This window comes from Bactrocera tryoni, chromosome 3 (genome assembly GCF_016617805.1).
Source record: "Bactrocera tryoni isolate S06 chromosome 3, CSIRO_BtryS06_freeze2, whole genome shotgun sequence".
Classification (NCBI taxonomy): domain Eukaryota; kingdom Metazoa; phylum Arthropoda; class Insecta; order Diptera; family Tephritidae; genus Bactrocera; species Bactrocera tryoni.
The window spans coordinates 80,875,536-80,902,398 of record NC_052501.1 but is presented as its reverse complement, the minus strand read 5'-3'; the positions used below and the strand labels follow the sequence as shown (position 1 = coordinate 80,902,398).

Here is a 26,863-nt window from a genome sequence, read left to right as displayed (position 1 = left end):
TACTGTTAATTGATTTTTTATTGTTTCAAGGAGACGAAACAGAAAATTTATGACAAAAGCTACGATTTAGCTATAAACAGAGATAAGGAAATCTTGAACGAAAAATAAGCAAAACTTGATGTTGAAAAAAAAATACGAAAAGCTAATAAAGTGAAATGGAAGTACCATTGAAAAAAAATCATAATTCCTAAAAATGTAAAAAAAACTTGAAATAACTTTATGCAAAAAGAAATATCCAAATAATTATACCATATATTAATTAGACTGTTAATTTCTCGTTGACAGCGGCGAAGTTGAACAAAGTGTTTTATTTTTTATTATATTTTTTTCTAAATGTTTATAATTTTTTTTTTAATTTTGGTTAAATATTTTTCATATTTTTTAAATTTTTTTTTTTTTGATATTTTGTATATAAAAAATTTTGTTTAATAGATCGGAAGAGCACATTTTTTAATTATTAAAATAATTTTTTTATTTTTAATATTTTTCTTATTTTTTTTTTTTTTTTTTTAATTTTTTTTTTTTTTTAAATTTTTTAATTTTTTTTAATTTTTTTTAATAATTTTTTTATTCAAAAAGAAATATCCAAATAATTATACCATATATTAATTAGACTGTTAATTTCTCGTTGACAGCGGCGAAGTTGAACAAAATGTTTAGTTTTTATTATATTTTTTCCAAATTTTCTTATCATAATTTTTTTTATTTAATTTTATTGAATTTTCTATAATATTTTATTTTATATAAATTTTTGTTTAATTTTTAATATTTTTTTTTATTTTTGTTTATTATTTGTTATTTTTTTATTTTACATTTTTATTCTGAAATAAATATCCAAATAATTATTATTTCTCGTCGACAACAGCGAAATTTAACAAAATATTTTATTTTTTATAGCAATGTTTTTTATTATTTTTTTTTTAAATAATTTTTTCTATGTAATTTTTTTTTATATTTTGTATTATATACATTTTCTTTCATATTTTTTATTTAGTATTCTATAATTTGTTATTATATTTTATAAATTTTTTATTACCGTTTATTTTATTTTTTTTTAATTTTAGTTTTTAACTTTTTTATATTTTCTCATATATTTTGCTCGTCTATTATTTTATTCATTTTCTTTTATTTTTTTTATAATGTTTTTTTATACTTTTTATATTTCTTAAAATATTTTTCTTTATTTTTATTTGTATTACTTTTTTAAATTTTTTAACCTTTTTATTTGTCTTACTTTTTTTCTATTTTTTTTTTTATTTTTTTGATTTTTTTGTATTGTTTTTTGTTTTTTCTTTTACTTTTTTGTTTATCCTTTTTTTTTATTTCGCAGAAATGAAATTATGTTACAAAAATAAGATTGCACTGCAGTTATGCACACCTTCAAGCGCTATTATTTTAAGCTTTCTGTTCAACTTCGCTCTCTCAATGCAAAACAAATATTTAAATATGCAAAATATCCACATATTTGCTTAGTGTATAAGCTACGAAATCAATATACTTACAACAACCAAATTATTAACAGCAAAACTATAGATATATAACCAGATTAACATACGTACATATGTATGTGCATATAAATATCTATGTACTCTGAAACACACACATACATACATATTCTATATATGCAATAAATTGGATCAATGTGTAAAATGCAAATTCAGAAATGGAAGCTGCGTTAGTCTTCTTACTACTTTTTCAAGCTAAAAATAATTTTTTAGGTAACTGCCGGATTCTTATTTTAGGTTTTTGCGGAAAATGTGAAGAAAGAAGTCGAAGACAGCGTCCTGTTAGATTACATTATGACTGTTAAATCACATCACATCGCGGTGCGAGCGTGGGTATGAAGATAAAAGCGATTGCACGCCTAAAAAAATGTACAGCAGATATTGGCTTCTAACTCATGCTGCCGTTATTAAATTTTCATAGCATCTTTTAGGCGCCAGGAACATCAAATGTAAGTATATTTTTATTAAATTTTTCTGATTAAATGTATGTAAGTATATTTTTTATAAAAAGCGCAGAAACATTAAAAAATAACGTGAATAATTTCGAGAATTGTTGGTGAATTCAAAAATAATCAAAATTTCTATATCTACCTATACGTATATTTTCTTCAAGCGCTTGGGATATAGTAAACTGCTTTAGCTGCCATTACATTACTCACTTCAACGAGTATGAACCACTAAATGAAGAGCTAACGAGTAACATTACTGAAATGCTAACCAATACTAGTACTCGCTGTTGTTGTGCAAGCGGTGATAACTGCAAGTGTGCGTATTACAAATATAAATAAAACTAGATATAAATAAAAAAGTTAACGCGTTATTGCTACCGAAATTATAGTAGCGTACAAAAACTGAAAAATAACAACTGCAGTTACAACTCAACGTAATTTGATAAATTCACAATGTTGTGCGTTTCAAATTTGCTCGCTACTAAACAAATCAACCACTAAATGTACTCGTACTCGTCGGTATACCATCACTGACAGATGTTTAACGAGCAACCTGCCGTATGTTTTTGACTTTTCCTGTCAGTTGATTGAAGTAACGCGATAATAACACACCACTAAATTCTGGTAGTGCATTGCTTGTGAGGACATTTCTTTTTGTTGTAAAGCAATTTGTATTGAGACATAATATTAAAACGGCGTAAGACTAACACAAAAAAAAATTACTAATTGGTTAAAATACTGGCGTTGTGTAGAGTAAATGTTACTAAATCAAAGTTGTACAAGTGTTTACCAATAAAAACAATAACAAGCCAAACTAATTTGTTGTACGCGCAACACAGCGCTATTAGCCAGTACATACATACATATGTACATAGATACTTATAAGAAGCAGGTACCGACACACTCGTTCGCTTGTTATGGCGTCCAGTGGCAAATAATGGCAGCGAATTATTAAAAAATGTGATATTAATGTGCAAGAAATTGGCAAAAAAAGAAAAGATTGAGCTAAGTGCTTGTGATTATTATAAAAAATTCGTGTATATAAAAAATTATTGCGACTTGTGTCTTGAGTTATTAATTTTTCGCTTTGCTTTGTGTAAGTGAATTGTGAAGGAATTTGGCGTCGCTGCCGATTGTGCGGATTCTTGTGGTAAAGCAGGCTTAGCAGGCAACAGATATTTGGAAAACACCAACACTGACCGCTGACCAATTGCAAGTGTAAGTAAGTTATGAAAGATATTTAATGCTTGTGCAAATAGAATTACAATTATTCGTTGGAATGTAGTTACTTCGAAGGTGTATATAAACAGCAAATCATTAGAAAGATAAATACAAATTTGCATGTAAGTACATGCATACATATATTTACATGTGTGTATTCATATGTGTTGTGCGATATATAAAATGGCAATAGTTACTAATATTTCTGTGAATTTTGAACAAAAATACAGTGCTTACTAAATTTTTAAAGTAATTTACTAAGCCATAAATTTGTTTACCTTGATTTTGCACTCACATTTTATTTGTTGTACGGGCATTTACTTACATTCCGACAAATACATTAACTTCCTACAACTACAATAGCAGCAAAAACAGCTCGCCCAGCAGCCGTAAACAACATTACTTTTACTCAGATCATTTGTTATTGCTCAGTCTGCTGGCTCTCTGTGCGTTATTGCACTGTATAAATATAACAAAAACATGTATATACAACTACACATACTTATATACATACATACACATATCATAAAATGAGTATAACTTATTTGCATCTTCATTTGTACATATTTATATTTGTATTTTGCTATCTTTGCGTTCTTTCTGCTTTAATATTGTGCTCCATCAATATTTCGTGTGCTCAGCTCCAAGCTCAGTTAAAGTTTTTAAATATTTGTTTATAATAAAGGTACACAAATTATTCTTAATATTAGATTACAAAAAGTAATCTGAAGTGGAACTTTTATTAAATTATAAAATCAAAGTATCAAGAGCATGTCAAGCTGAGTCGATTTAGCACCCACCGCCTGTCCGTACCTTTGTATATACGCTTATTAGTCCTTTAATTTCTGAGTTATCGAACTGAAATTAAGTACACGTTCTTTTCTCGCCAAGATGCGACTCATTTTTTGGAATCGCCGATATCAGACCACTATAGCATATAGCTACCATATGAACTGACCGTTCAAATTAAAGTTTTTGTATGGAAAACCTTTTTGTTTTACAAGTTATCTGCATGAAATTTGGCACAGTTTATTCTCTAAGGCAACGCTACAATCTCCTCCGTACAAATTTTTCAAATCGGACCACTATAGCATATTGCTGCCATACAAACTGATCAATAAAACTCAAGCTCTAGGATGGAAATCTTTTTTGTTTTACAAGTTATCTGCACGAAATTTGGCACAGTTGTTTTTCCAGGCCAGCTCTACAATCTACGAATATTTTGTGCAAATCGAAGCACCATAGCATATTCATAAGTATGTACATATGTATGTACATACATATGCATGTATGTATGTACAGTAGCTGCTAGAAATATAACTTTCTATGTCCTTTAATGCTATAAGAAATGCGCTTGTAAAAGATATTATAGCTTCTTTGTAGCCGAAGTTAACATTTTTTCTTGTTTTTTGGCAGTGTGTAAAAAATAACAGTACATAACCTAACTTTAGTTTACCAGAAACATAATTTGAGTCCGTATACTAGATATATGAAAGATAGTTAGAGTAGAAATTTGTGACTAACTGTGATAAATCCACAAGAGCGCCTGAAATAGATTAGTGTGTGTAAAAAGCTACTTAACCTCAAAATTTTTATATGATTATAAAATTGTTATAGAACTGCTATTGTTTTTTATTAATAGTATATATTAATAGAATCATTAATTCTATTAATATTTTTTTTACGTATTTTATTTTGTATTATTTATTAATTGAATTATTGTAATACCAACGTTTCTCTCACTCTCTCCCACCAAGATTAAACTTTTTAAAAGATTTCCTTGTATTAAATAATAAAAATTGAAAAAATTATACGAACTGCTGTGTGTGCTGGCATTTATCAAGAATCCGCAACAACAATTGACTTAATACAGATTCAATAAACTCTTCAAAATAATTTGCTTACAAAAAACAACAATTTATCTTAATATTTATGGGATGTCTTGCAGATTCGCTCTTCGCAAAATATACAATTTATATTTCTTCTGTTCTTTTATAACTTTTAACATGCTGACTTTGGGCCGCAACATTTTATCACGATTTATTTATTTACGTACCCATACATACATACATAAGAACTTAGATACATACATCTCTGGATACCTTGTACATATAAAGTGATTTTCTACCGCTAACACAAGTATTTTTGTTGCTGTGCGCTGATTAACATGCAAGTTGAATATATTTATATGTAATTCTACACACATACATACATACTATGTACATGTGTGTATAGGTAGATTTGTGTACGAAAACATACACTACATGAGACTACATACATATGTAGATATGTAAAATCTTCTCCTTTTGTTTTATAATATTTTATTTACATATATTTTTTTCTTGGATGTTCATTTAGAGTATCCGACTTCAGCTCTCGAACGGATATTGGCCATTGCGCGATAGTAATCGCCAAATAAACACATTTACATATGTACATACATATATGCTATGATTGTTTGTTTATATGTATGTTTGTATATATTTATGTGTCTGATTCCATGTAAATTAATGTTTTTAAGCCAGATGTCAACGAACGCCGTGGCTTGTCGATTGACCGGCATTTTGTGTCCAAAGGCACAACTTCGGCTTTTGCTTAGTGCAAACTTTCTAAGAATTCGCTTCGATTTCCTTTGGTGTTCAAAACACTTTTTTGTTTTTATGTTGTCCGTCTTCAACTTAATTTGCATTGACAAATAGCTTTGGCACTTTTTTTTGCAAATTTTTGTGCGATTTCTCATTTCCGACGATTGCTATGAGTCGAATTTTAGCAATAAGCGCCTAAAAAAGTAAGAGTTATATAAGTTTTGCAACCAAATAAAGCATTAATTTTCAATATATTGTCGAAAGTTTTGAATATTATCTAACTAGATGCATACATATGTACATATATTTCAACGTAATTCCAAGCTTCGAATTCTAAGGTATTGGCGAAAACAAAATACTGCGTCGAGTCTCAATTGAGTGGATCAGAGTACTCTAAATGCCACAGATATATGTATGTACATATGTATGTATGTATATATATATGTACATATATATATTCATTAGATCTTATGTATGTACTATGTCCGCATTTAAAGCATATTTAATTTCTATGTTTATTAATAATTTCCCGCCAAAAGAATTCTTAATGAATCGTTAATTGAATTAATTCAATAATAAATGCCCAGAAAATTGCCACTAATTGCTTTCAAATGCATTCGCCACTGCCAATGCTCTCAACGATAGTAGTTGAGCGAGGCGTCAAAATTTAATTGAAGGCTTTGGAAACCAAATAAATTGGATATTTATAGCAATACTGTAAACAGGAAGCATTTTCAATTGCTTTCTCAACGCAACTAATAAATTCACCATTGATTAGAGAGATCAAAACCTCTAAGAAGAATTCTAGCTAACCTTAAAAATTGGGTTTATCTGTCTTCAGGCAGTTTCGGATAATAAGCTGATTGGTCAGATGTCAACAAACTGATTGGACCTCATGGCTGTGTGTGGCTACAGGCCTGAAAAATCAACCCGTAAAAGGAGTTGCCTCTTTGCTACTATGCTTGCATTTGGTATCTCAAATACCAAAAGCTCTGTCAGGATCGGGAAGGACCTCTCAGTGACGTTCGATGCCAAAAAAGGTTTCAGACAAGGCAACTCCCTACCAGGTGACTTCTTCAATCTACTGCGCAAGAAAATCATTCTAGCTGTAGAGCTACTGGCGTACGCCGATGACATCGATATCAGTGGCCATAACAACTGCGCTGTTAGTTCTGATTTGCTCAGGTAGGACAAAGAAGCGAAGCAAATCGGTTTGGTAGTGAATGAGGATAAGACGAAATATATCCTGTCATCAAACAAGGAGTCGTTGCATTCGAGACTTGGCTCACTCGTCACTGTTAACAGTCATAAATTCGAAGTCGTATATAACTTCTTCTATCTTGGAACCAGCATTAACACCAACAACATATCAGCGTCGAAATCCAACGCACAATAACTCTTGCCAACAGGTGCTACTTCAGACTGAGTAGGCAATTGAGAAATAAAGTCCTCTCTTGACGTAAAAAGACAAAACTCTACAAGTCAGTCGTCATCCCGTCCTGCTATGTGGTGCAGAGGCTTGGACGATAACAACAACTGATGAGTTGACGTTACGACTTTTCAAGAGAAAGGTGCTGCGGAAGATGTATGGTCCTCTGCGCATTAGCAACGGCAAATACCGCAGTCGCTGGTACGATGAGCTGTACGAGATATACGACTTCGTCATATCCAAAAAAACCCAAAACATATTTTCTAACTTAAAAAAATTAAAATTTTTTAGAAAACAAACCCACTTTAAGTGCCCCAGGGTCTCTTGGAATACTTAGCTCTGCTCATAAAATATTCTTTTCCTCTGCGCAATTCGTCCGCTCCAAACGTCACTCACTCATTTAAGTAATTGCTACTGCGCGTGAGCTGCTGATTGATCGTCGGTGTGCGTACATTTTCAATATACAAACATATATTTGTTTGTATGTTTGTATGTATGTATATATTTATGCGCGAGTGATGGGCGGATGTGGTTCAGGGACGCTACAGCAACGCAAATCGATGACGATAATCAAACGACTGTTTACGTTTACCTTTACCGTTCTAAAAAAGCTTTTCCGCTGCGCGCAGTTTCGTTGATAAATTTTTGTTTCTGTTTTTGTTGTTTCATCATTGTTCATAATATTAAAAAGTTTCGCACTTGCGTTGTGAAGGCTAGTAATTTTGCAGAGTTTTTTGTTTTAGGTAACAAGTAGAAAAAGTTTAAATACATGAGGTTCAATTGCTATTAATATTGATGAAAAAAAATATTTTGAGTAAAATATACATACATATATTATATACTAAAATATGTTTGTTTTTAAAGTTCTTTATTTTAATTTTTTATACATTTTCTTTTATTTTTTATTTTTTTTATTAAAATATTTTAAATTTTATTAATTTTTTTCAATAATTATACTTTTTATTTTCAATTTTTATAGTTTTTTTCATTATAATTTTCATTTTATTTTTTACATTTTTATTTTATTATTTTTTCCCTTTGTTTCAGTATTTTATTTTATAATATAGATTAAAATATGTTTGTTTTTAATTGTTTTTATAATTTAATACTTTTAAATTTGTTTTTTTATTTGTTTTTTAATATTTATTTATAAAAATAATTTTATTTTATAATTAATTTTTAATATTTATATTTTTAAATTTTAATTTTTTTAGATTTTAATTTTATGTTTTAAAATAATTATAATCTTTATTTTAATTTTTATTTTGATTTTCTTTTCTTTTTCTTTTTTTTTTTTTTTTTTTCTTTTATCTTTTATTTTTTTTTTTTACTTTTTTTTTTGATTTTTTTTTATTTTTTTCTTTTCCTTTTTCCTTTTGCTTTTGTATTTTTTCTATATTTTTTGTAATTTTTTTATATTTTGTGCAACAATGTTTTTCTGCAATATTTTAAAAGTAGCGCACTTGCATTGTAAAGAAAAGATTTTTTAAGATTTCTTGATTTAACTGATTTAATATTATATATTAAAATATTTTTTTTATTAATTTTAAAATTTTTTAAATTTTTTTCAAATTATTTTTATATACATACATATGTACATACAATATATTGTTGATTTTTTAGTTTTTTTATTTATAAAAGTTATTTGTTCTTTTTTCATATTTAATTTATTTTAATAATTATAATTTTTATATTTTTTATATTAATTTTTATTTTTATTTTTCGCTGTTTCTTTCTATTGTCGTATATTTTAAAATTTTTACAGTTATTTTATATTTTTTGTCTATTTTTTAATATTTTGTTTATTTAAAAAAACATTATTTTTCATTAATTGTTTTTTAATAGTCATATTTTTTTAGTGTCTATTTTCATTTTATTTTTTATATTTTTATTTATTTTTTTTTTAATTTTTGTATTATTTTATATTTTTTTATACATACATACATACATATGTATGTAGTCGAATATTTTTTTAATTTTTGTTTATTTTTCATTTATTTTTTTCAATAACCATAATTTTTATTTTTTTTTAGTTCTTATTTTCATTTTATTTTTTATATTTTTATTTAATTTTTGGTTAATGTTTTTATATAGTCGCATATTTTTAAATGTTTTATATTTTTTTTTGTTTATTAATACAAATATATTAGATATTTTTAAGAATTATATTTTTTTCAATTTATATTTTCATTTAAGTTTTTAACTTTTTTTATTCTTTTGATTTTCTATTTTCTATATAGTCGCGTATTTTGTTTCTACATACTATGTATGTATGTACATATATCTTCAAACCTTACACACCCCATACAAATTGCGCACTACTAACCTCACCACCCATAAAAAGTTAATTAATGCAACTACTTAAAGCTTGCTTATCCTCAATACAAAGTATTTTTCAGCATTGCAGCTGTCAATTTTGTTTCGTGTCATATTATTCCGTAATTCGTGCCAATATCCAAGTGGCATATATTTTCGCGACAAATTGACACTGATAAGCTCGCGCGTTCAATATGGTTGTTTTCAACATGCGAGACAGCTCTTCACTATAGCTATCTATCTATATATTATAGACATATGTATGTACATAAATAAGTATATACACATGCACATATGTATGTGTGTTTACGTAATTCTGCAGACCCAAACCCATGACTCAGTTCGCAGGAAGCACATATACATATGTATATGTTCAGAAAATCGTAAACTTTGATCACTTCCTTCCGCTGTTGAGGCTTCAATGGCGAGATGTGCCATAAGAATATTTGCAAAATAGTATTTTTCTATTTTATGTCCAATAATATTAGGTGGCTATCAAAAGTCATAAAAGATAATTTAATGATCGCATTTGAATGTGACGCTGTCAGCAACGGAAGCCAGCTATGCATTTCTGTAGTAATTTGCATATGTACATATGTGTGCGTGTATGTACAAGTATATGTAAATATAAAGTCGTTGGCGGTAAACAATCGCATATTCATTGATAATTTAAATTCTCTGTGCTCCTTTCAACACTATTTATTATCAATACCTTTTATGGATTGCATGAAAATGTGGCGCTTACGCTAGACAGATGTGTCTTCATATTGAGAAAGGTGTAATTTTCAACTCAGACAGAATTATAAACTATATTGACAGTCAACTCGCTTCCGTTTGTAATATACGATTATAAATCGATCTCATTTTTATACACTGAACAGCGCATATTAAGTGTGCCACGAGGCTTGCAACACCCAGAAGGAGACATCGTGGAACATAAATTTTTCAACATATTGTTCTAATATTTTGCACACATCCCTTTTTCCACAATAAGCTGCTCATTTGTTGGAATCACCTGTATCGGATCACTATAGCATATAGCTGCTATACAAAGCGATCGTTCAAAATCATGTTCTTGTATGGAAAACATTTTTATTTGACAAGATATCTGCATGAAACTCGACAAAGATTATTTTCTAAGTCAACGCTACAATCTCCAGGAAAAAAAAGGTTCAGATCGGACCACTATAGCATATAGCTGCTATACAAAGTGATCGTTCAAAATCAAGTTCTTGTATGGAAAACATTTTTATTGACAAGATATCTGCATGAAACTCGACAAAGATTATTTTCTAAGGCAACGCTACAATCTCCAGGAAAAATGTTCAGATCGGACTACTATAGCATATAGCTGCCAAACAAAGTGATGGTTCCAAATGAAGTTCTTGTATGGAAAACATTTTTATTTGACAAGATATCTGCATGAAACTCGACAAAGATTATTTTCTAAGGCAACGCTACAATCTCCAGGAAAAATGTTCAGATCGGACTACTATAGCATATAGCTGCCATACAAAGTGATCGTTCCAAATGAAGTTAAATGTATTTTTATACCCTTTCAACTATAAGAAATGCACCTGTGAAGGGTATTATAGTTTCGGTGCGACCGTAGTTAACGTTTTTTTCTGTTAATTTTTACTAACTCATATTGAGACACTCCAAAATATAACACAAGCCCTCAACCCGCTAGGCAGTTAATTATATAAGGAAATTTTGCAAAAATTTGTTCCTATGGCTTACAACAACATTCCACACTCTTTTGCGATAATTTTTTATTGCATTTGTGTTTTGCACATTTTTACTCTCTTTTTTCACGTCGCTGATAGCTTACTTTCCTATTATTTATTTGGTGTCATTAAACTGACAAGACCTCCAGTACAAACAGCACCAATACAATTAAACTTGCATGCTTATAGTATACTAGCATTGTGCTGTTGGGTAAAATTTTCTGTCCAATTTGGTAGAGAGTACGGGCTCTAATTGTATATAACAGAAGTTTCTAGGAGGAACCGGAGTTCTTTAAGTAGAGAACCGAGAGTAATGTCCATCGGTAATTCGTTTGTTGTTTTTGAAAACTAAATCAAACAGATTTTCTTTCGCTTGTTCATCGGGTTACAACTTGCACATCGATTTTAGATGAGCCATAAACAGCTCCTCTGGCTACTGCAGAGGATAACGGGACTAAAGTTCACGATCCCACATTGCCAAACTGCCTAGATCGCAAGGCAGTCCTCACTGGTATACGCCAGAGACCAAGAAATATGTAGTCGAAACCGAGGACTTCTTCGAACGAACTAGCTCGAAAGAAGGCGAAGACACTTCTATTAAAATGTGATAGGCCTTGGTTTTCTTGGATCCATAAGATGATAAAGACGATCAGTGATGCTTCTTTAATTTAATATAATATGTATTGTTATACAACAACAAAGAAACCAACGAATACTTTGGCTCATATACGCATAGCTTTCAACTCGAGAGAGTAGACTCCAAACTACTCCAATCTTGATGTTTTTAAAATTGTTAATATGGTTCTGAAAACATTCGGTGTTTCTGGGAGCCACCCTGAAGCCAAAAAGTGCAAGCTAAGCCCCTGTACAATACTGTCTTCAGGTAGCTGTAAGAGGTTTGATTAGGTTAATTTGGGTGGTCAATGAACCACACGTAGAGCTTTGCGATACCAGATAGAGTTCAGTTACTAGCTCCCTGAGTTGTAGTCATCCTTGCCAGCGCTTGACGCGAATTTTAACACTATCGATATCTCCTCCAGTGTATCATACCGTGGGAACCTTAGATACTTACTTCCGATCTACCGTTTTGCACATGACTTTTGCAGTTTTGCACTCAAGTAGCTCGTTCCGTCGGGTTTTGATTTTCTTTACCATGCTTCTGACCAGTTCATCGTATAGACATTGCATGGGTTTCCTAATGTTGGATCAATTTTTCGTGTGTTAGCCGTACACCATTTTTGGCAATCTCGTCCACTATTTCATTGCCCGCGATGCCTTAGTGGCCTAGCACCCAGTCGATGTGAAGTTGCTTACTTCTGGCACCACTTTCTACACTTTGTTTTTAACAAAATTAGCATTTTTTTTTAACAAAATTAGCATTTTTTTTTATAAAAATGTCTACCAAAAGTACTGCTCTCAGTGTGGAGACACTTTTTTCCCCGAGGTACTACCGGAAACGACGTCGTAATGGCCGAATTTTGAATATTTACCTTTGATATTTGCACAATATCTTTGTAAAATATGCATCTTTGGATTATTAAATGATTTGAATGAAATATTAAATTTTTTATACAAAAATAAAGACTGAAAATAGGGCGTTTTTTGCTCGAGGAAACCCCTATAACTCCTTAAATAAAGTTATCTATGCTACAGCACACATTGTAGAGACAGAAAGTGGCATGACAGCCTTCTTTTCGAAGGCGACCTTCATTTTCTCAACATTAATTGTCGCTGTGACAATACAATTTGTGCTCCTACGGACAACTGCCAGCTGGGTAGAAGCACGCATACATACAAATGTGTGTGTAATTGGTGCTTCTAACTGCAATGTTCTTGGTATTGGCGTGATAAAGCGATTGTTTGTTGCTGCTTTGTCAACACAGATATACGATTTCGCATGACTCATACCCTCGACATATCATAATACTACATAGCGTATGTTGCTGGCAGTAAAGCGCCGCAAAAGTTCACAACATGAAGACGATACAAGTACAAGCCATGTATGCATTATGAGAAAGTGTGCAGCAGCATAAGATTGTCTTTGGGCGATGACCGCTGCCGGCTGGGTGTGTGAGAATATCAGCCCCGACACGCCGGCTATTTATGATATTAATAAATGACTGTCAGCTACAAGCAGTGCCTTGCGGTGTACTAAATGCCTCCTCCATCGTTTAGGTATGATATGCTATGTTTAGGCGAAATTGCGTGGGCGTTAAAGCGAGTGACTGAATGCTTTGGTTATGAAATAATTTTATACTTGGAAAAAGATTATTGATTTTCTCTTTCCAAGTAATTTTTGTTGCTCACATGACATTTGCACCTCACTTTTTGTTGTTATATTGTTGCGGTGAATTCATTTATTGCCTAATTTATAATTTTTTATTGCCACAGAGTTATGCGAAAATTTAATTGTAAAGCAATTATTGGCCAATTCAATTGTTTTTGTGCTCAGTTTTAGAATGAAAATTGCAGTGGGAAGTAATTATAAGTTCTTGACTGCTGAACTTCCTGAGAATTTATTTATATAATTTGCGACAGCATGATTAATATTAATATTTTTATCATATTGATAGTTTTTTTTTTTTTGGTCTTTGGGTTTTGTTTTATAGAGTCAGCTATATTTCTTTCTATTTTTATCCCTTATAACTACATATCGTCACATTAAATGCAAAACAACGTATCAGCAACAGCTTCCGCCAAAATAACCAATATGTAACCATTTTATAACCTTATGGTAACCAATATATTACCATTTTATAACCAAACCTCAAATCTTCTTTCAATATGAGTGTATGATAACCAATGTGTAACCATCTTATAACCAAAACTCAATTTTGTTTAAATATGAGTGGTTTCTATTATATCGTTTTCCTTCGCCTGTAAACTTATGAAAAGCGATGTTATGTTATTTTGCACTTTTGGTGACGATATTTAACAACAGAAATATTTTTACTCATTGCCATGTTGGTCGAGGGAGACAAAAAGTTCATATGATCTTTTAAATTTCATAATAGTTTCAAAGGTTATCTCGAGTTGCTTAATGCTCTAGTACTTTAATCCGTTTTATTCCGGTTCGGTCCGGTTAACAGCTCAGAAAAATATTTGAAATTAAACGATATCAGTGTTTCATCACCATCCTCTCCGTGGTAGCAATTCATTGGATCGCATAACACAATAACGTGTGATCCAAGTAGAGTTCCTTTTTTCAAATAGAAAATCGATCAAATAAAGCATTAGCTGCCCAACTGACAAAAGCGCTTGTTTTAATACATTTCACACATCAACTCTTCTCGGAGTTATAAACAGAAGAGGAGAGAGAATTAGTGAACACATATTTATTGTCTAATACTCGCCATCATACTTGCGAGGTAGATGTGGGTAGAAAGAATACATTTGGAGTAGAGGGGCTGTGAGCTTCTTCACGGATGGTTCAAGGATTGAAAGTTGATGGAGGTCTCCGAAACTATCCATCAATACCAGCTTGAGACTTCCTGATTATTGTGGCATTTTACATGTAGCAGCTGATGCACTGATTTAGAGCGAACTTTCTTTGAGGAAGTGACTTTCCACTCCTATAGTAGTGCGGCAATACTTGCCTTGAACTCAATGACCGAGTGATCGAGACAAGTTAACTCTGGACGGAATCGACTAACAAAGCACGTCCAGGATTAAGCAATGCTCAATCAACAGTATTGGATTACTTCTCAATCCGACTTGTTTGGGTATCGCTCACAACGGAACCGCAAAGCTGATGAGTAAAAAAGGAAGGACAGCCTCAGCCTCACTGTCGTTGGAGAAGGAATTAGTCGGAGCTGCGCTGGCCTCTTGCGGATCACTATTGGACAGCTGGGCCTGACGAAAGCTTGGTAAGCGCTGAGCAACTCTTAATACCTTTGCGAATGGAAGACGCTTCTGGCGCAAAGTAAGTCGTAAGAGCACCAGCGAGTCCACAGCAAGGTTAAGCTTTGTTTAATTGTTGGGGTTATAACACATAAAGTTAAGCTTTCCCTAATTAAAAGGGTTATAACACATAGGTGTCCACACGGTAATATTCAAAATCTTCCGAGATACCAGTTTTTATTGTTGTTGTTGGAGTGGTACAAAAAATTACTAAAGTAATTTGAAGGAATAGAAAAAACGATTCAGTTCTGCTTACGACCGAGAATCGTTCTGATCTTGTAGGACGAAATGGTAGAGACAACTTAATACTTTCTTTTTGATTGTACCGCATTTGTGAGGTCAAATCTAAAGTAGCTAGAATCCCCCACCTTTAGGCATCCGGCTGAGTGCCGAGAATAGAAATTAAGAGCCTCGGCTGACTTATGATGGGTTCAAAAGGATTTGTTGACATTTATTATTGAAGTCATATATCTGGCTTCACAAAGGACTGATCGGTCTAAGTGCGATCCTCTCTTACGATCAGCCATATAACTTATCCTCGCCTAATATAATATTGTATGTTAGATTTGACAGAATTATGACAATGTTAAACCAGTTGAGACATGAATCGATCGCCTTGAAAATTGTCATTTGCGGGTTTTGCACCCATTTTAATTAGCGCAACAGATTTTGCTTCTCACTTACATATTATACATATACTATATACTATATGTAACGAATTTAAGCGCGTCAGTTGTAATGAGTTTTGCAGAAACGTGATGAGAGAATCGTGCATTGACTCACAAAAGGCCGACAAGCCGATATTTTTAAAAAATTTTGCAGTTGGACTGCTATGCAAAGGCGATCGGATGAATAATGACTTTTTTATTTGCTTAATATGATTAAGCGCGACGTTCAATGTATCAAAAGGTATATACTTGTATGTACGTATGTACATATGTATGTATATGTATATGCATGCATTATAGAAAGTGCTGAGGGAAGCCCTTACCAATTCGTCATTTCAATTCCGATTAATTAGCGACACAATAGTGCGAAGTAAATTATTCCTTATGAGCTTAATGCGGTGACACCTGCTTAAAGTATTTATTTTTAACCTAAATTTACAGCATGAAAGTATTTCCGGTCAAGGTTAGCATTTCGAACATGTATTTATATGTATTGCGGACACAAAAAACTTGTTTGTATTGGAACTACCAACATTTTAATGGTATATCACCTGAGTGGTCACTCAATACTGGCTATTTTTTTTACAGAATATATTTTATACTTCCAAAATAACTTTGGTCGCGCATAAACTTTCGTAAGTCCAAATTTTCGTTGCTGATATTGTTTTTCTACGATCCACTGCCGCACTTATCAAATTGACCTCGTACTTTGGTACCAACAACACACCACTTAATTGAGGGCGATTACGCAGCGCTTCACACACAAAGAACGATGCATCATTCTATCGGCACTTTGTTGTTGCAATGGCATAAAAGTTGCTATAAAAAATAAAAATAGTAATAAATAGCACACATACTCTTATATGTAAATATGTATGTATGTATGTACATAAATATTGTATATATGTAAATGTAAATAGATGGCTGAGTGATGACACCGCATTGTGCCCCCACCCAAAAAAAAATACAAAATTTTTATTATTGTTGTTGTTTTTTTTTGATCATATATGAGTGCTGCTCAATGAAATGACCGCGCCGCCGGCAAAAATGATAACAAAAACAATACTGTTGACTTCAATTAAAGTTGAAAATATGAAAATAAGGGAATAGTATGTATGTATGTATGTGTAAGCGTGAGTATCATATGTTCCCAGTTTTATTTTTTGTTTAAAATTATTATTTTATGGCTACATACATATGTACATACATATGTATGTGAACTGTTACTTGATTACTTTTAAGTTTGGGTTTGAGGCATATTGTGTAGTAGTGGTTTATTTATAGTAGTTTCGTTTTCGTAGTACTAACAATTTTGTTCACTTTACAAAGCTTTTAACTACATATACGAGTTTACGATTTGGAAAAATATCCCTAAAGGAAATTTTTTGGGAAATTTAAAGTTTTGCAAGAATTCGTGTCTTGTTTCTTAAACAGTTCAAAATTTAATGAAAAAATTATTTTTTTACATGGTATTTACATATGTAGGAAATTTTGTTCTCGTCTGCTTTCGTAATGCTAATAATTTTTTCACTTTACATAGCTTTTAACTCAACGAATTTTTGATTTGGAAAAATATCCCTAAGGGAAATTTTTTGGGAATTTAAAGTTTCACAAGAATTCGTGTTTTATTTCTTAAGCAGTTCAATATTTATGGAAAAAATATATTTTTTACGTGTTATTTTTGTGGGAAATTTTGTTCTCGTCTGCTTTCGCAGTAATAACAATTATTTTCACTTTACAAAGCTTTCAACTATATGATTTTTCAATTTGGAAAAATATCCCTAAGGTACATTTTTTGGGAAATTCAAAGTTTTACAACATATATAATTATTTTATCGTACACGTTTCAAATTATGAAGAAAACAGTATTTTATTTCATGGATGAATATAAATGCACATACATACGTACATACATATATACTATGCATTTACATATTTATATAGTATATTATATGTATATCCATATATCTTTTCAAGGAAATTCCAATGAGCACTAGCACAACTCGCAGCATTTCAACAGCGCCAACTCGATGATGAGTAATTGCCGGCGGCGCTGTGGAAAATTAAAAATTTAAATCCTCAACCTTAGGGTTGGTGCTGTAATTAACGCGAAAGTCCTGCATTTTTTCTTTACTTTTGCTTTTAAACGCTGTTTTTGCATTGTTTGTGCGCGCTGTCCAGAGTTGAGGGCGAGCATTCTCTGACGCCTAGTCAGCGCATTTAGCTATTGTACAGCTATTGTCTACATTGCTTTCATTCATTTCTGTGTTTGTTTTTCCGGCCTACAAATGGAGGCACCATTCACCAACTTCGTCCATTGTTGACCGCTTTTGTAATACATATGTATATGTATATAGTACATATATGTAAGTATATTTGGTAATATGGTACTATATTCTCGTCGTTTATTTATATCTAATTACTTAATTATGCAGTAATTAATGTTAAAATGGTTAGCCAACTCTGTTTGTTGTTTATCTTTCTAATCCTTTACCTTTGGCTGGATTTGGTTACATTTGTTGACGCACATCAACCTCCCGATTGTCTGTGCATGTTTGTTGTTTGCCAATGTCGGCTTGAGTTTCCAACTGACGGTCGGCTGGCCAACCATAACAACCATTATAGTAATCAGTTGCCCTCAGCCGTGCGCTGACAGCTCTCACTTTACATTACATTTGTCCACGCTCTTTAAACCCACCAAAACACACCCTTTCGCTGGAACATACCAACCGTGGCAATAATTATAAATTAATTTATTATTCCGCGCGGATATTATTTTCCGAGTATTATGCAGAATTAACTATCATTGATGCCATCTGAATTCTGCATTAGTAATTAGAATAATGGAAATTGTAGAAAAAAATACTGGAAAATTCTAATGCTAATTCTAATGCGTATTTAAAGCGGAAAATTGTTGTCAATAAACATACGGTGCTTTATTTTTATATATTCAATATAAACACTTTTGGTGATCGTTTTCAGCTCCTTCTTATCTCTTCGATGGACTAAAAACGGGCTCAACGGGGCGCCAATTTCAGTTTGAGGAACAAGAAAAACTCACCTGAGCCAAATCTAGTAAACACGGTGATTGATCGATGGTATTCATTGCACTTTTGGCTTTCAATTCGGTCACAATCTTGGTTCGATGCGATGTTGTATTATCGATCAAAAGCCTCAATACGGCTAAATAGAAGAACTTAATGACTATCTGTCCCTCCTGAACAAATTTATGATGCAACAAACCATAAATATCGAAAGAAACCATAAACATCACCTCGATTTTTGAGCGGCTTTGGCATAATTTTTTGGTTTCGGCTCGTTTTTTCCCTTCATTCCAATGTTTGTGGACTTTTTTGCATGCCAATCTCACAAGCTCATATCTCATCGGTAACTATAATGCTCTCCAATGTAAGATCGGAATTCGCTCGATCAAGCGTGTTCAAAGGGAGCTGTTTACGGTACTCTTTTTGAAAAAAATTCGAGTCGAGCAAGAACGCGTTTCATAGCCAAAATATCCAGCAAAATCATTCGAACCGACTCATGAGAGATGTCGAGCTCTCTTGCCATCTCTCTAACACTTGCCTGACGATTTTCAAACACCACATTCTTCACTTTTTTAATATTTTCATCAATTGAAGAGATCGACGGTCGTTCAGAACGAAGCATGTCTTGAACGATCTCTCGACCGCTTTTAAATGCATTGTACCACTCGTAGGTTGGTGTTTTTGATAAAATAACCTAAATATATATAAATAAAGGCATTTAATATCTGTCTAGGTAGCTGTGAATATATGTATTATTTGTATATCTATTATAAAGAATTGCAGCTTCTTTTCTTATACGAGACTTCTTCATCGAAGTTTATACCTTTACGGTAGCAAAGCAGTAACAAACTCTGGCGACTTCGCACCATATGAAGTGTAATAAGAACTTCGTCTACTGTAAAATCCAAAGTCCGCTTTGGAAGTCGAAGTTTTAGTTTAGGAGAAGAGAGTAAATTTTTGTATGTTAGTATTGTCAAATTACCCAAAAGTTATATCCTTGGCCTTCATATCTTACATGTCAGACGCTGATGGACCTCATCAGCTTTTTTCTTTATCATGTGCAAATTGCACGAATTAAGTTTAGGTTGGAAATAATTGAAAGGGGAAGGTCTTTCTGCAAAAATGCGGTATATTCCGCAAAGAAGCTTCCATTTTCCAAATCCATAACTAGTGATTTAAGACATCTTACAACCTATGCTAATTAACATGAGTTGCCTGGACTCTATTTTCAAAGGAGAATATAAAGGTCTGTTGAGCCAGAGCCCCATGAAACGGTAAGGTCAACGTTAATTCCCAGAGCATCCCGGAATTGGGAAGACTCCGTTCGAATAAAGTCGAATTAACCCCCTGGCTGTAAATCGTACAATGAGCAGAGTAGTTGCATAACACCTTGAATTAGGAGATGATAGTTTTTGGTCTTCGCCAGCATGCAGCCTTTAGCAACCCGCATAAGGAGTACTATACACGTTCCCACGACAGTCGGATCTAAGTAGCCGTAACAGATCCGAATTTTTAACCGACCAAAGGCTGTCAATTCGGCATCATTCCTCGCAATTACTTCAGAAAAATTTTCTGTCTTGCGACAACGACAACAGCAATGCTATACAGTACCACTCATCCCGGTGTGGAGCAACCGAAATGCAATGCGACTTAAGCCTCTCCACCACGTCAAACTGTCTGTTATTCGCAGAGGTCTATTATATGTATCTGAACTGCTTTACGCACCGCATTGTTCTACCAACAAACTTTCAGCTTTCAACGTTATTCCACAAAGGGTTCTTTGGAGCGTTTTTCGCTTCAGCATTGTGATAAAAGCAAATATGTATCTATATACATCCATCCATTTCTTTAATTAATTAATTAAATGTTAATTGGCAACGTTTTCACAGCTTTTTTTTCTCTTGCAGATTCCAGCGACGATTCGACTACAATAACGAAAAGCGCATGCGCACAATAAATGTGAATTTCTGCCGTAAAATCAACTGAATATTATAAATTCACGAAGCAGTCGGAATTTTCCACTTTAAAGGACGGCAAAATGCCACGCAATGGCTGTGAGGCCAATGGAGGCGTTGCCAACGAAGGTTGCGCTTATCCCGATGAGCTGATCATGGAGCAGGGCGTCTCCTTCAATGTGCGGGTGAGTATCAAAGTACACGATGTGCGGCATTGTATATTTGAGCTGTTGGCATAGCGCGCCGCTGCTGCGTCTTCCTGTCGCCATTGAGCCGAGCGCATAATCACAACAGCCAACGGCATCCTGTCGACAAGCAACCTTTTGGTTGGTTTGGTTGGTTCTGTTTGGTAGCAGAACATGAATTGCAGCGCATTGCGGCATTTGCTTTATGCATTTCCTGCTTCCTCCTTGGCGACGCTGCGTGTACTATTATGCGAGCGTTTTGTATTGTTTACCCAGAGTTCAATGCACGTTGGTCGCCAGGCATATGCTGAAGGATGCTGTTGTTGGCGTACACTCGTACTTCTCGGCTACAAGCATACTTTTCATATTTTCAAGAGTCACTTCCTTCTTTCGCAGCACCGCATTTGCTGCCTTACTTCCGCTGCTTCCGTTGGCTGCTTAACTCACACGCTACTGGTTTACAGCTGTTCTGAAGCACTCCACTATGGTTTTTGTTTTTTTTTCCCCCTTTTTTTTTGCTATTGGCATCTACCAGCGCCAATGCCAATGTCGTCGTCGTTCATTTCCTACGCTCGCCGCTCGCTGCTGCCCTTTCTGTGCACGTTCATTCAGCTTTGCGCTGAAGCACTTACCCACCTTTCTACACCGTCGTCGGTGGTTACTTTTTTCTTTTTATTTAATTTCGTTTTATGCGCGTAGTAAAATGTCTTTTGTTTTCCTTGCGTTGCATTTTGACGCGTACTTGTTGCCCACCTGCTTCTCAAGCTCCAATTCATTCCGACAGACATATGTTCTACAGCGCGTGAATGCGTTCGCTGCACCACCTCACCTCTTTGCCACCTGCTTGTATCTTCTTTTTCTGTTTGACTGACTCGGTAGTATTTGCAGTCGGCGTTCTAACCGCAATCCACCAGCAGAAGCACTCACTTTTTCACTATTTTCGTTTTCTTTTTTCTCCTTTCAGTACACCGGCTGCGTGGAGGTGAAAACTTCAATGAAATTGCTGAACTTCGAAACGAGAACCAAAGTTGCGCGGTGAGTACACACTTAGATACTTATTCCTATTTGGATATAGTATATGTAAATAGTAGCTCGACGGGCAGCCATACAAATTTGTGGTTAGCGTGGATCTTGTGTGTTTGCTTTAAAGTATAAGCGGGATTTAGTGGGTAAGGATTTGTATTTTATGGTCGCTGCACTTGACGACCTAAGCTAGTGTGGCGCTGGTGCAAGTTTCGCGGCAGGAAGGTAAGGTAAAACGATATGGCAAGGCGCATATTTCCGACGAAAGCGGATATTACATGAAAGAAAAGGGAAATTAAGTCGGATAAGAAGATTTTCCGACTACATTGAACTTGCCATAAGCTTGAATAGAGTCACAGCGGTAATTTATACCAAAGTATAGTTATAAAAATAAAAAACAAGTAAGAAAGAGCTAAGTATAACCAAGCATTTCATGCTCTTGCAAGGATTAAAACCAGAGAAGTACCTTCAGGTGCATAAGGCCGTTAGTTATACGGAATCTAGGACCAGCTTTCACCCAACTTTATCCATTCTAAGTACCGTTATTAGAAAAACACAATTGTATTAAAATAACACACACATTTGCCGATATAACCGGTATAAAGTCAACTGGAAGATCGAAAATCTTTATATTAGGTATATGGTGGCGAGGCCTTTTTTAGATATCCTTGGCGGGTCTCAATCAATTTTAGGACTACAAAGAACTAATCCGGTGTTTCCGAGGAGTCAAACACCGGATGGAGACCCGCTGGAGCTACCGAAAGTGACCGATCTAACTAAATCTTAGTAAATGTATAACTCATTGATTAGATTAAGAGTATCTATGGTACATAGCATAAAACTGAACTCGAGAATATGACGTCGATTTCTACCCATCTCTGCTGTACGGTGCTCGGTTTGCGTTCTTTGGGCAAAGTTCCCGTCGCTTCATTCTGTGAGCCATTTCATTTCTGGGAACCTGACTGCCTGCGAGTTTCGACATGAGGCTCTGATTGTTTCCTTTTCAGGAAACTTTCATATTCTTTCTCTGCTTTTGGCGTTTTATGTCTTCTTCGTCAACTAAGGTGCCCGCAGCCTGATCCTTGGCAAATCTGCGTTAATCTTGGGACCTTTAGAACTTTAGGACTGTATTTGATTCCAATCTTGCGTTAATTTTGGGACACTCTTTATAAAGACTACCTTTTGGTACCGCCATTCGTTCACTTGATTCAAGGATTTCTTCCTTTTTTATGCGGATTTTCCAGTGTACTTTTGTTGGTACTTAAGAATACTTTGGTGGTGGATGATCCCACATTTGTGTTTAGGGTACTTTGTTTGGTACCGCTGCGTTACATTCGGTCTGTAGACGAGGAGGATGTCTTGTTGTTGTAACGGCTGAAAACATTCCTGAAGTAATTTCGAGGAATGGCACCGAGATGACAATCCTTGGCCGATTAAAAATTCGAGTTCGTTTCGGTTATTTAGACCTGAATGTCATGGGAACGGAGTAGAGTATCTTCGTCGGACTCGGTTGTGGGGTCTAGAGTCTTGTACTTTGACGTTATATGTACCTGTCAAAGCGTTGGTCATCAAGGTGTTTGTGTTTGTCCTCGTCGGAGTCTTGTTCTCTGACGTTATCCCTGTCAATCATCATCATCTGGTCATCAAGGTGTATGTAATTGTTATTGTTTATGTTTTTGTATTTGTTAGTTGTGTTTATTGAAATTCTCACGAGTCATCCGGAAGGGGTTGGTCACTCGTCCGCAGAGCGTTGAGCAGGCATTTAATACCTACGACCTTGTCCGAGGGGATCTTTCGCGATCAGTTGCCGCACACTGACCATTCAGCCATCAGCACGGGAACTTAGACTTAGATCATCGAGATCATCCAACCTTAGAGCAACGTGCTGCATCGAAAGGGACGTACCATAGGAAGAGGGGTGACATATGAGTACGTTTAACTGGACGGTCAAAGAGGTAGTTCGAGTCATGCGGGGACTTGTTGCATGCTGGAAATATATTTGGTATTTCGGGGCCGATTCTGGATAAGTAGGAGTTTAACCAGAACGAAGCTGCGCAAGGGTCACTCTAGGTTCTCGCCCAACTCGTGTTCGTCGTCTGCAATTGGTGGTGGTTGGACCCCAAGTACGCCACTCACTGAGAGGGAGTCGGGGACAGTGTTTATGGCTGCACTGTGAATGGAGGTCAGAGCATGTCTGAAGTTAGTTGAATCCGAAGACTGGTTGATGTATTATTTTATGTCGTCGACGTAGCTGAGGAAGGTCTTCTTTATACTCCTAGAAGGCCGTTCCGCTTCAAACAGATGACTGTTGGGATGGTTTGTACGAAAACACCCCCGCAGACACTGCTTGGAGAGGAGTTCATTATGCTTCTTAACTGGGAGCATACAGGCCTCACTGTTCAGATGTTCGATAGGAGACATGAAGAGGCATCCGGTTATAGTCCGGAGTACAGTGTTCTGGTATGTCTGAAGCTTCCATATACCATAAAAGTATCTGGGAAAATTCGCTTCCCTTGTTTTATAGATCCCGTTTGGACAATGAATAGCTTCTCATATATTGAGTTCCTAGGATATCTTCATCAATAAAAAACAAAGCACCGCTCTAATTATTAGAATTTTTTAGGCCATCTTCACATTATTTTTAATAAAGCCTTAATAAACGAAAGAAATTCAAATAAATTTCCATTCCAAACAACACAGAGAATGCATCAATCGTGTCTGTGCAGCGGCTGGCCTCAAATCGGCCGGCAAGCGGCGTGTGGACAAGAAGATACTGCACTACATCTCGGATCGGCCGCACATGCAGAATGCCGGCACAAACGTCATCATCAACGTGTCAAGTCGTGCGCTGGATTTGGTGAACGCCGAGACGGGCCAACGCATAGCCAGTCACAATATGCCACACATATCCTTTGCATCCGGCGGCGATTCGGTAAGCAACCGTTCACATACCATACACTTATTTGCACTTAATTTGAATGCTTGCAACGAGCTCATGCTGTGATGGGTATGCGTGCCGGCGCTGATTATTGCTTTTGTTGTTAGATACTATTTGTGTTTGCTATTCACAGGACACTTTGGACTTTCTGGCGTACATCGCCAAGAATGAGGACGAGTGGCGCGCCTGCTACGTGCTCGAGTGCATCGGCGGACAGAGCGAAGACTTAATATTGACAATCGGCAAAGCGTTCATGTTGCGCTTTAATGCAATCAAGCACTTGAAGTGAGTAGAAAGTAGATTTAAGCATAGCCTGTTCCATTTAATAAATTCTGGCATTACTCACAGAAGCCAAGCTGTTTTGAACCTCAACACGCCGGCGGAGAATATCAAGGACTACTACAATGACTTGCCGGACAAATTACCGCCGGACTTGCTGAGCGAGAACGATCTGCCACCGGAATTACAAAAGCAATTGCTGCTGCAACATCAACAGCAGCAGCAACAACAGCAACTACAACAGCAGCAGCAGCAACAAACACAATTACCTCAACACCAAGTGGGCCAGCTGAATTTGAAGAAACCACGCGATCGTCTCAGCAGCAATCTCATCGACCTAAATAGTCCACCGCCGGATCAGACCACGACCAAAATGAATCTCAGCAACTTCGACCCAATGGCCGATACAGAGGGCGCTTGTGCGCAACCGCAAGCACTCGTGCGTGACGTCTTCGATATGCGTGAGTAAACCACAACAAGTCCCCAACACACTAACCAAACTGAACACTAGACCACTAATACATACTTCTTCTTCACATAGAACCCTTTTCGCTGTCCGCCGAAGTGCAGCGCTCACAACTCAACACCGAACTGTGGTTCCATGCGGGCATCAGTCGCCAAATTGCCGAGGGTATGCTCGAAAACGATGGTGATTTTCTCGTACGCGAGTCACAGGGTAAACATGGTCAATACGTGCTTACCGGTTTGGAGGTGAAAACACCCAAACATCTGTTGCTAATCGACCCGGAAGGCGTGGTGCGCACAAAGGATCGCATTTTCGACAGTATTAGCCATTTGATAAACTATCATTGGGCTAATGCTTTGCCGATCATTTCCGAAGATTCCGAATTGGTATTACGCAATCCCGTGTTACGGCAAACGGCCGTGCAGCAACAACAAGCACAAACAGCAATTGCAGCGCATCATCATCATCACACACAGCAACAACAACAACAGCCACATGCACACCATGCGCGTTCAGTTGTGAATTCTTGATGAACCCCCACGTGAGCCTGTAGAAAATGTTGAGATTCTTATTGATTAAGTACGAGTACATACATAGTAGTTAGTAAGTAGTTAGTTTTAAGTTGCACGCAACGTGGACAAAACGTGAAAAAGTGTCTGTATCAGAATGTATTTTGCATGTGTAGTGTTATGCGCATAGTTTTCGTAAATTTTGAAAATATTTTTTTTATGTTTTTACTAAATGCTTTCAGTTGTATTTTTGGTTGTTATTTTTATCATTTTACTTTTCATATATTAAACGCACATTTGTTGGTATTTTATTATAAAAAAAAAAATAAATTTCTATTTCTTCTTTCAATTTATTTATTTTTATTTATATAAACTTTTCATTGACTCGCTTAAGCCATGGTCGTTGCTATATGTGACCTGGTCTACGAAAAGGGAGCTAACGTGCGAAAACTAGTTTTCTGGGAAACAGCTGTTAAAAATAAACAACATAAACTCGTTATCTCATTTTTTATGTCATTTTTTGACATCTAAGCCCCCTTTCCGTAGACCAGGTCACATATATAGTTTTTGGGATATCGATCTGAAATTTTAGCTTTTATTTATATAATTTAAGCTGCTCATTTGCTGGAATTGTCGATATCGGATCACTATAGCTAGCTGTCAT

General features: G+C 34.8%; 1 protein-coding gene across 2 annotated transcripts; it reads left to right on the top strand.

Annotated features, from left to right (window-relative positions):
• Nucleotides 1–2,367: 2,367 nt before the first annotated feature.
• On the top strand, nucleotides 2,368–26,449 carry LOC120772097 (SHC-transforming protein 1). Of its 2 annotated transcripts, none has more exons than XM_040100503.1 (7): nucleotides 2,368–3,172; nucleotides 20,752–20,984; nucleotides 21,949–22,019; nucleotides 24,708–24,939; nucleotides 25,079–25,230; nucleotides 25,294–25,685; nucleotides 25,766–26,449. In XM_040100503.1, exons 2-7 carry the CDS (start codon nucleotides 20,883–20,885, stop codon nucleotides 26,218–26,220), a joined length of 1,404 nt encoding a protein of 467 aa, XP_039956437.1. In that variant the 5' UTR covers nucleotides 2,368–3,172; nucleotides 20,752–20,882; the 3' UTR covers nucleotides 26,221–26,449. The 2 variants fall into 2 exon arrangements, with proteins under 2 accessions (XP_039956437.1, XP_039956438.1); XM_040100504.1 differs by having other exon boundaries at nucleotides 2,368–3,176.
• The last annotated feature ends 414 nt before the right edge of the window (nucleotides 26,450–26,863 follow it).

What these genes read in the sequence shown, in the direction of transcription:
- LOC120772097 (XM_040100503.1), top strand. Translation starts at nt 20,883, where the DNA reads ATGCCACGCAATGGCTGTGAGGCCAATGGAGGCGTTGCCAACGAAGGT. An exon ending in AATGCAATCAAGCACTTGAA is followed by an intron (nt 25,231 to 25,293) that starts GTGAGTAGAAAG and finishes CATTACTCACAG; the next exon opens with AAGCCAAGCTGTTTTGAACC. An exon ending in GCGTGACGTCTTCGATATGC is followed by an intron (nt 25,686 to 25,765) that starts GTGAGTAAACCA and finishes TTCTTCACATAG; the next exon opens with AACCCTTTTCGCTGTCCGCC.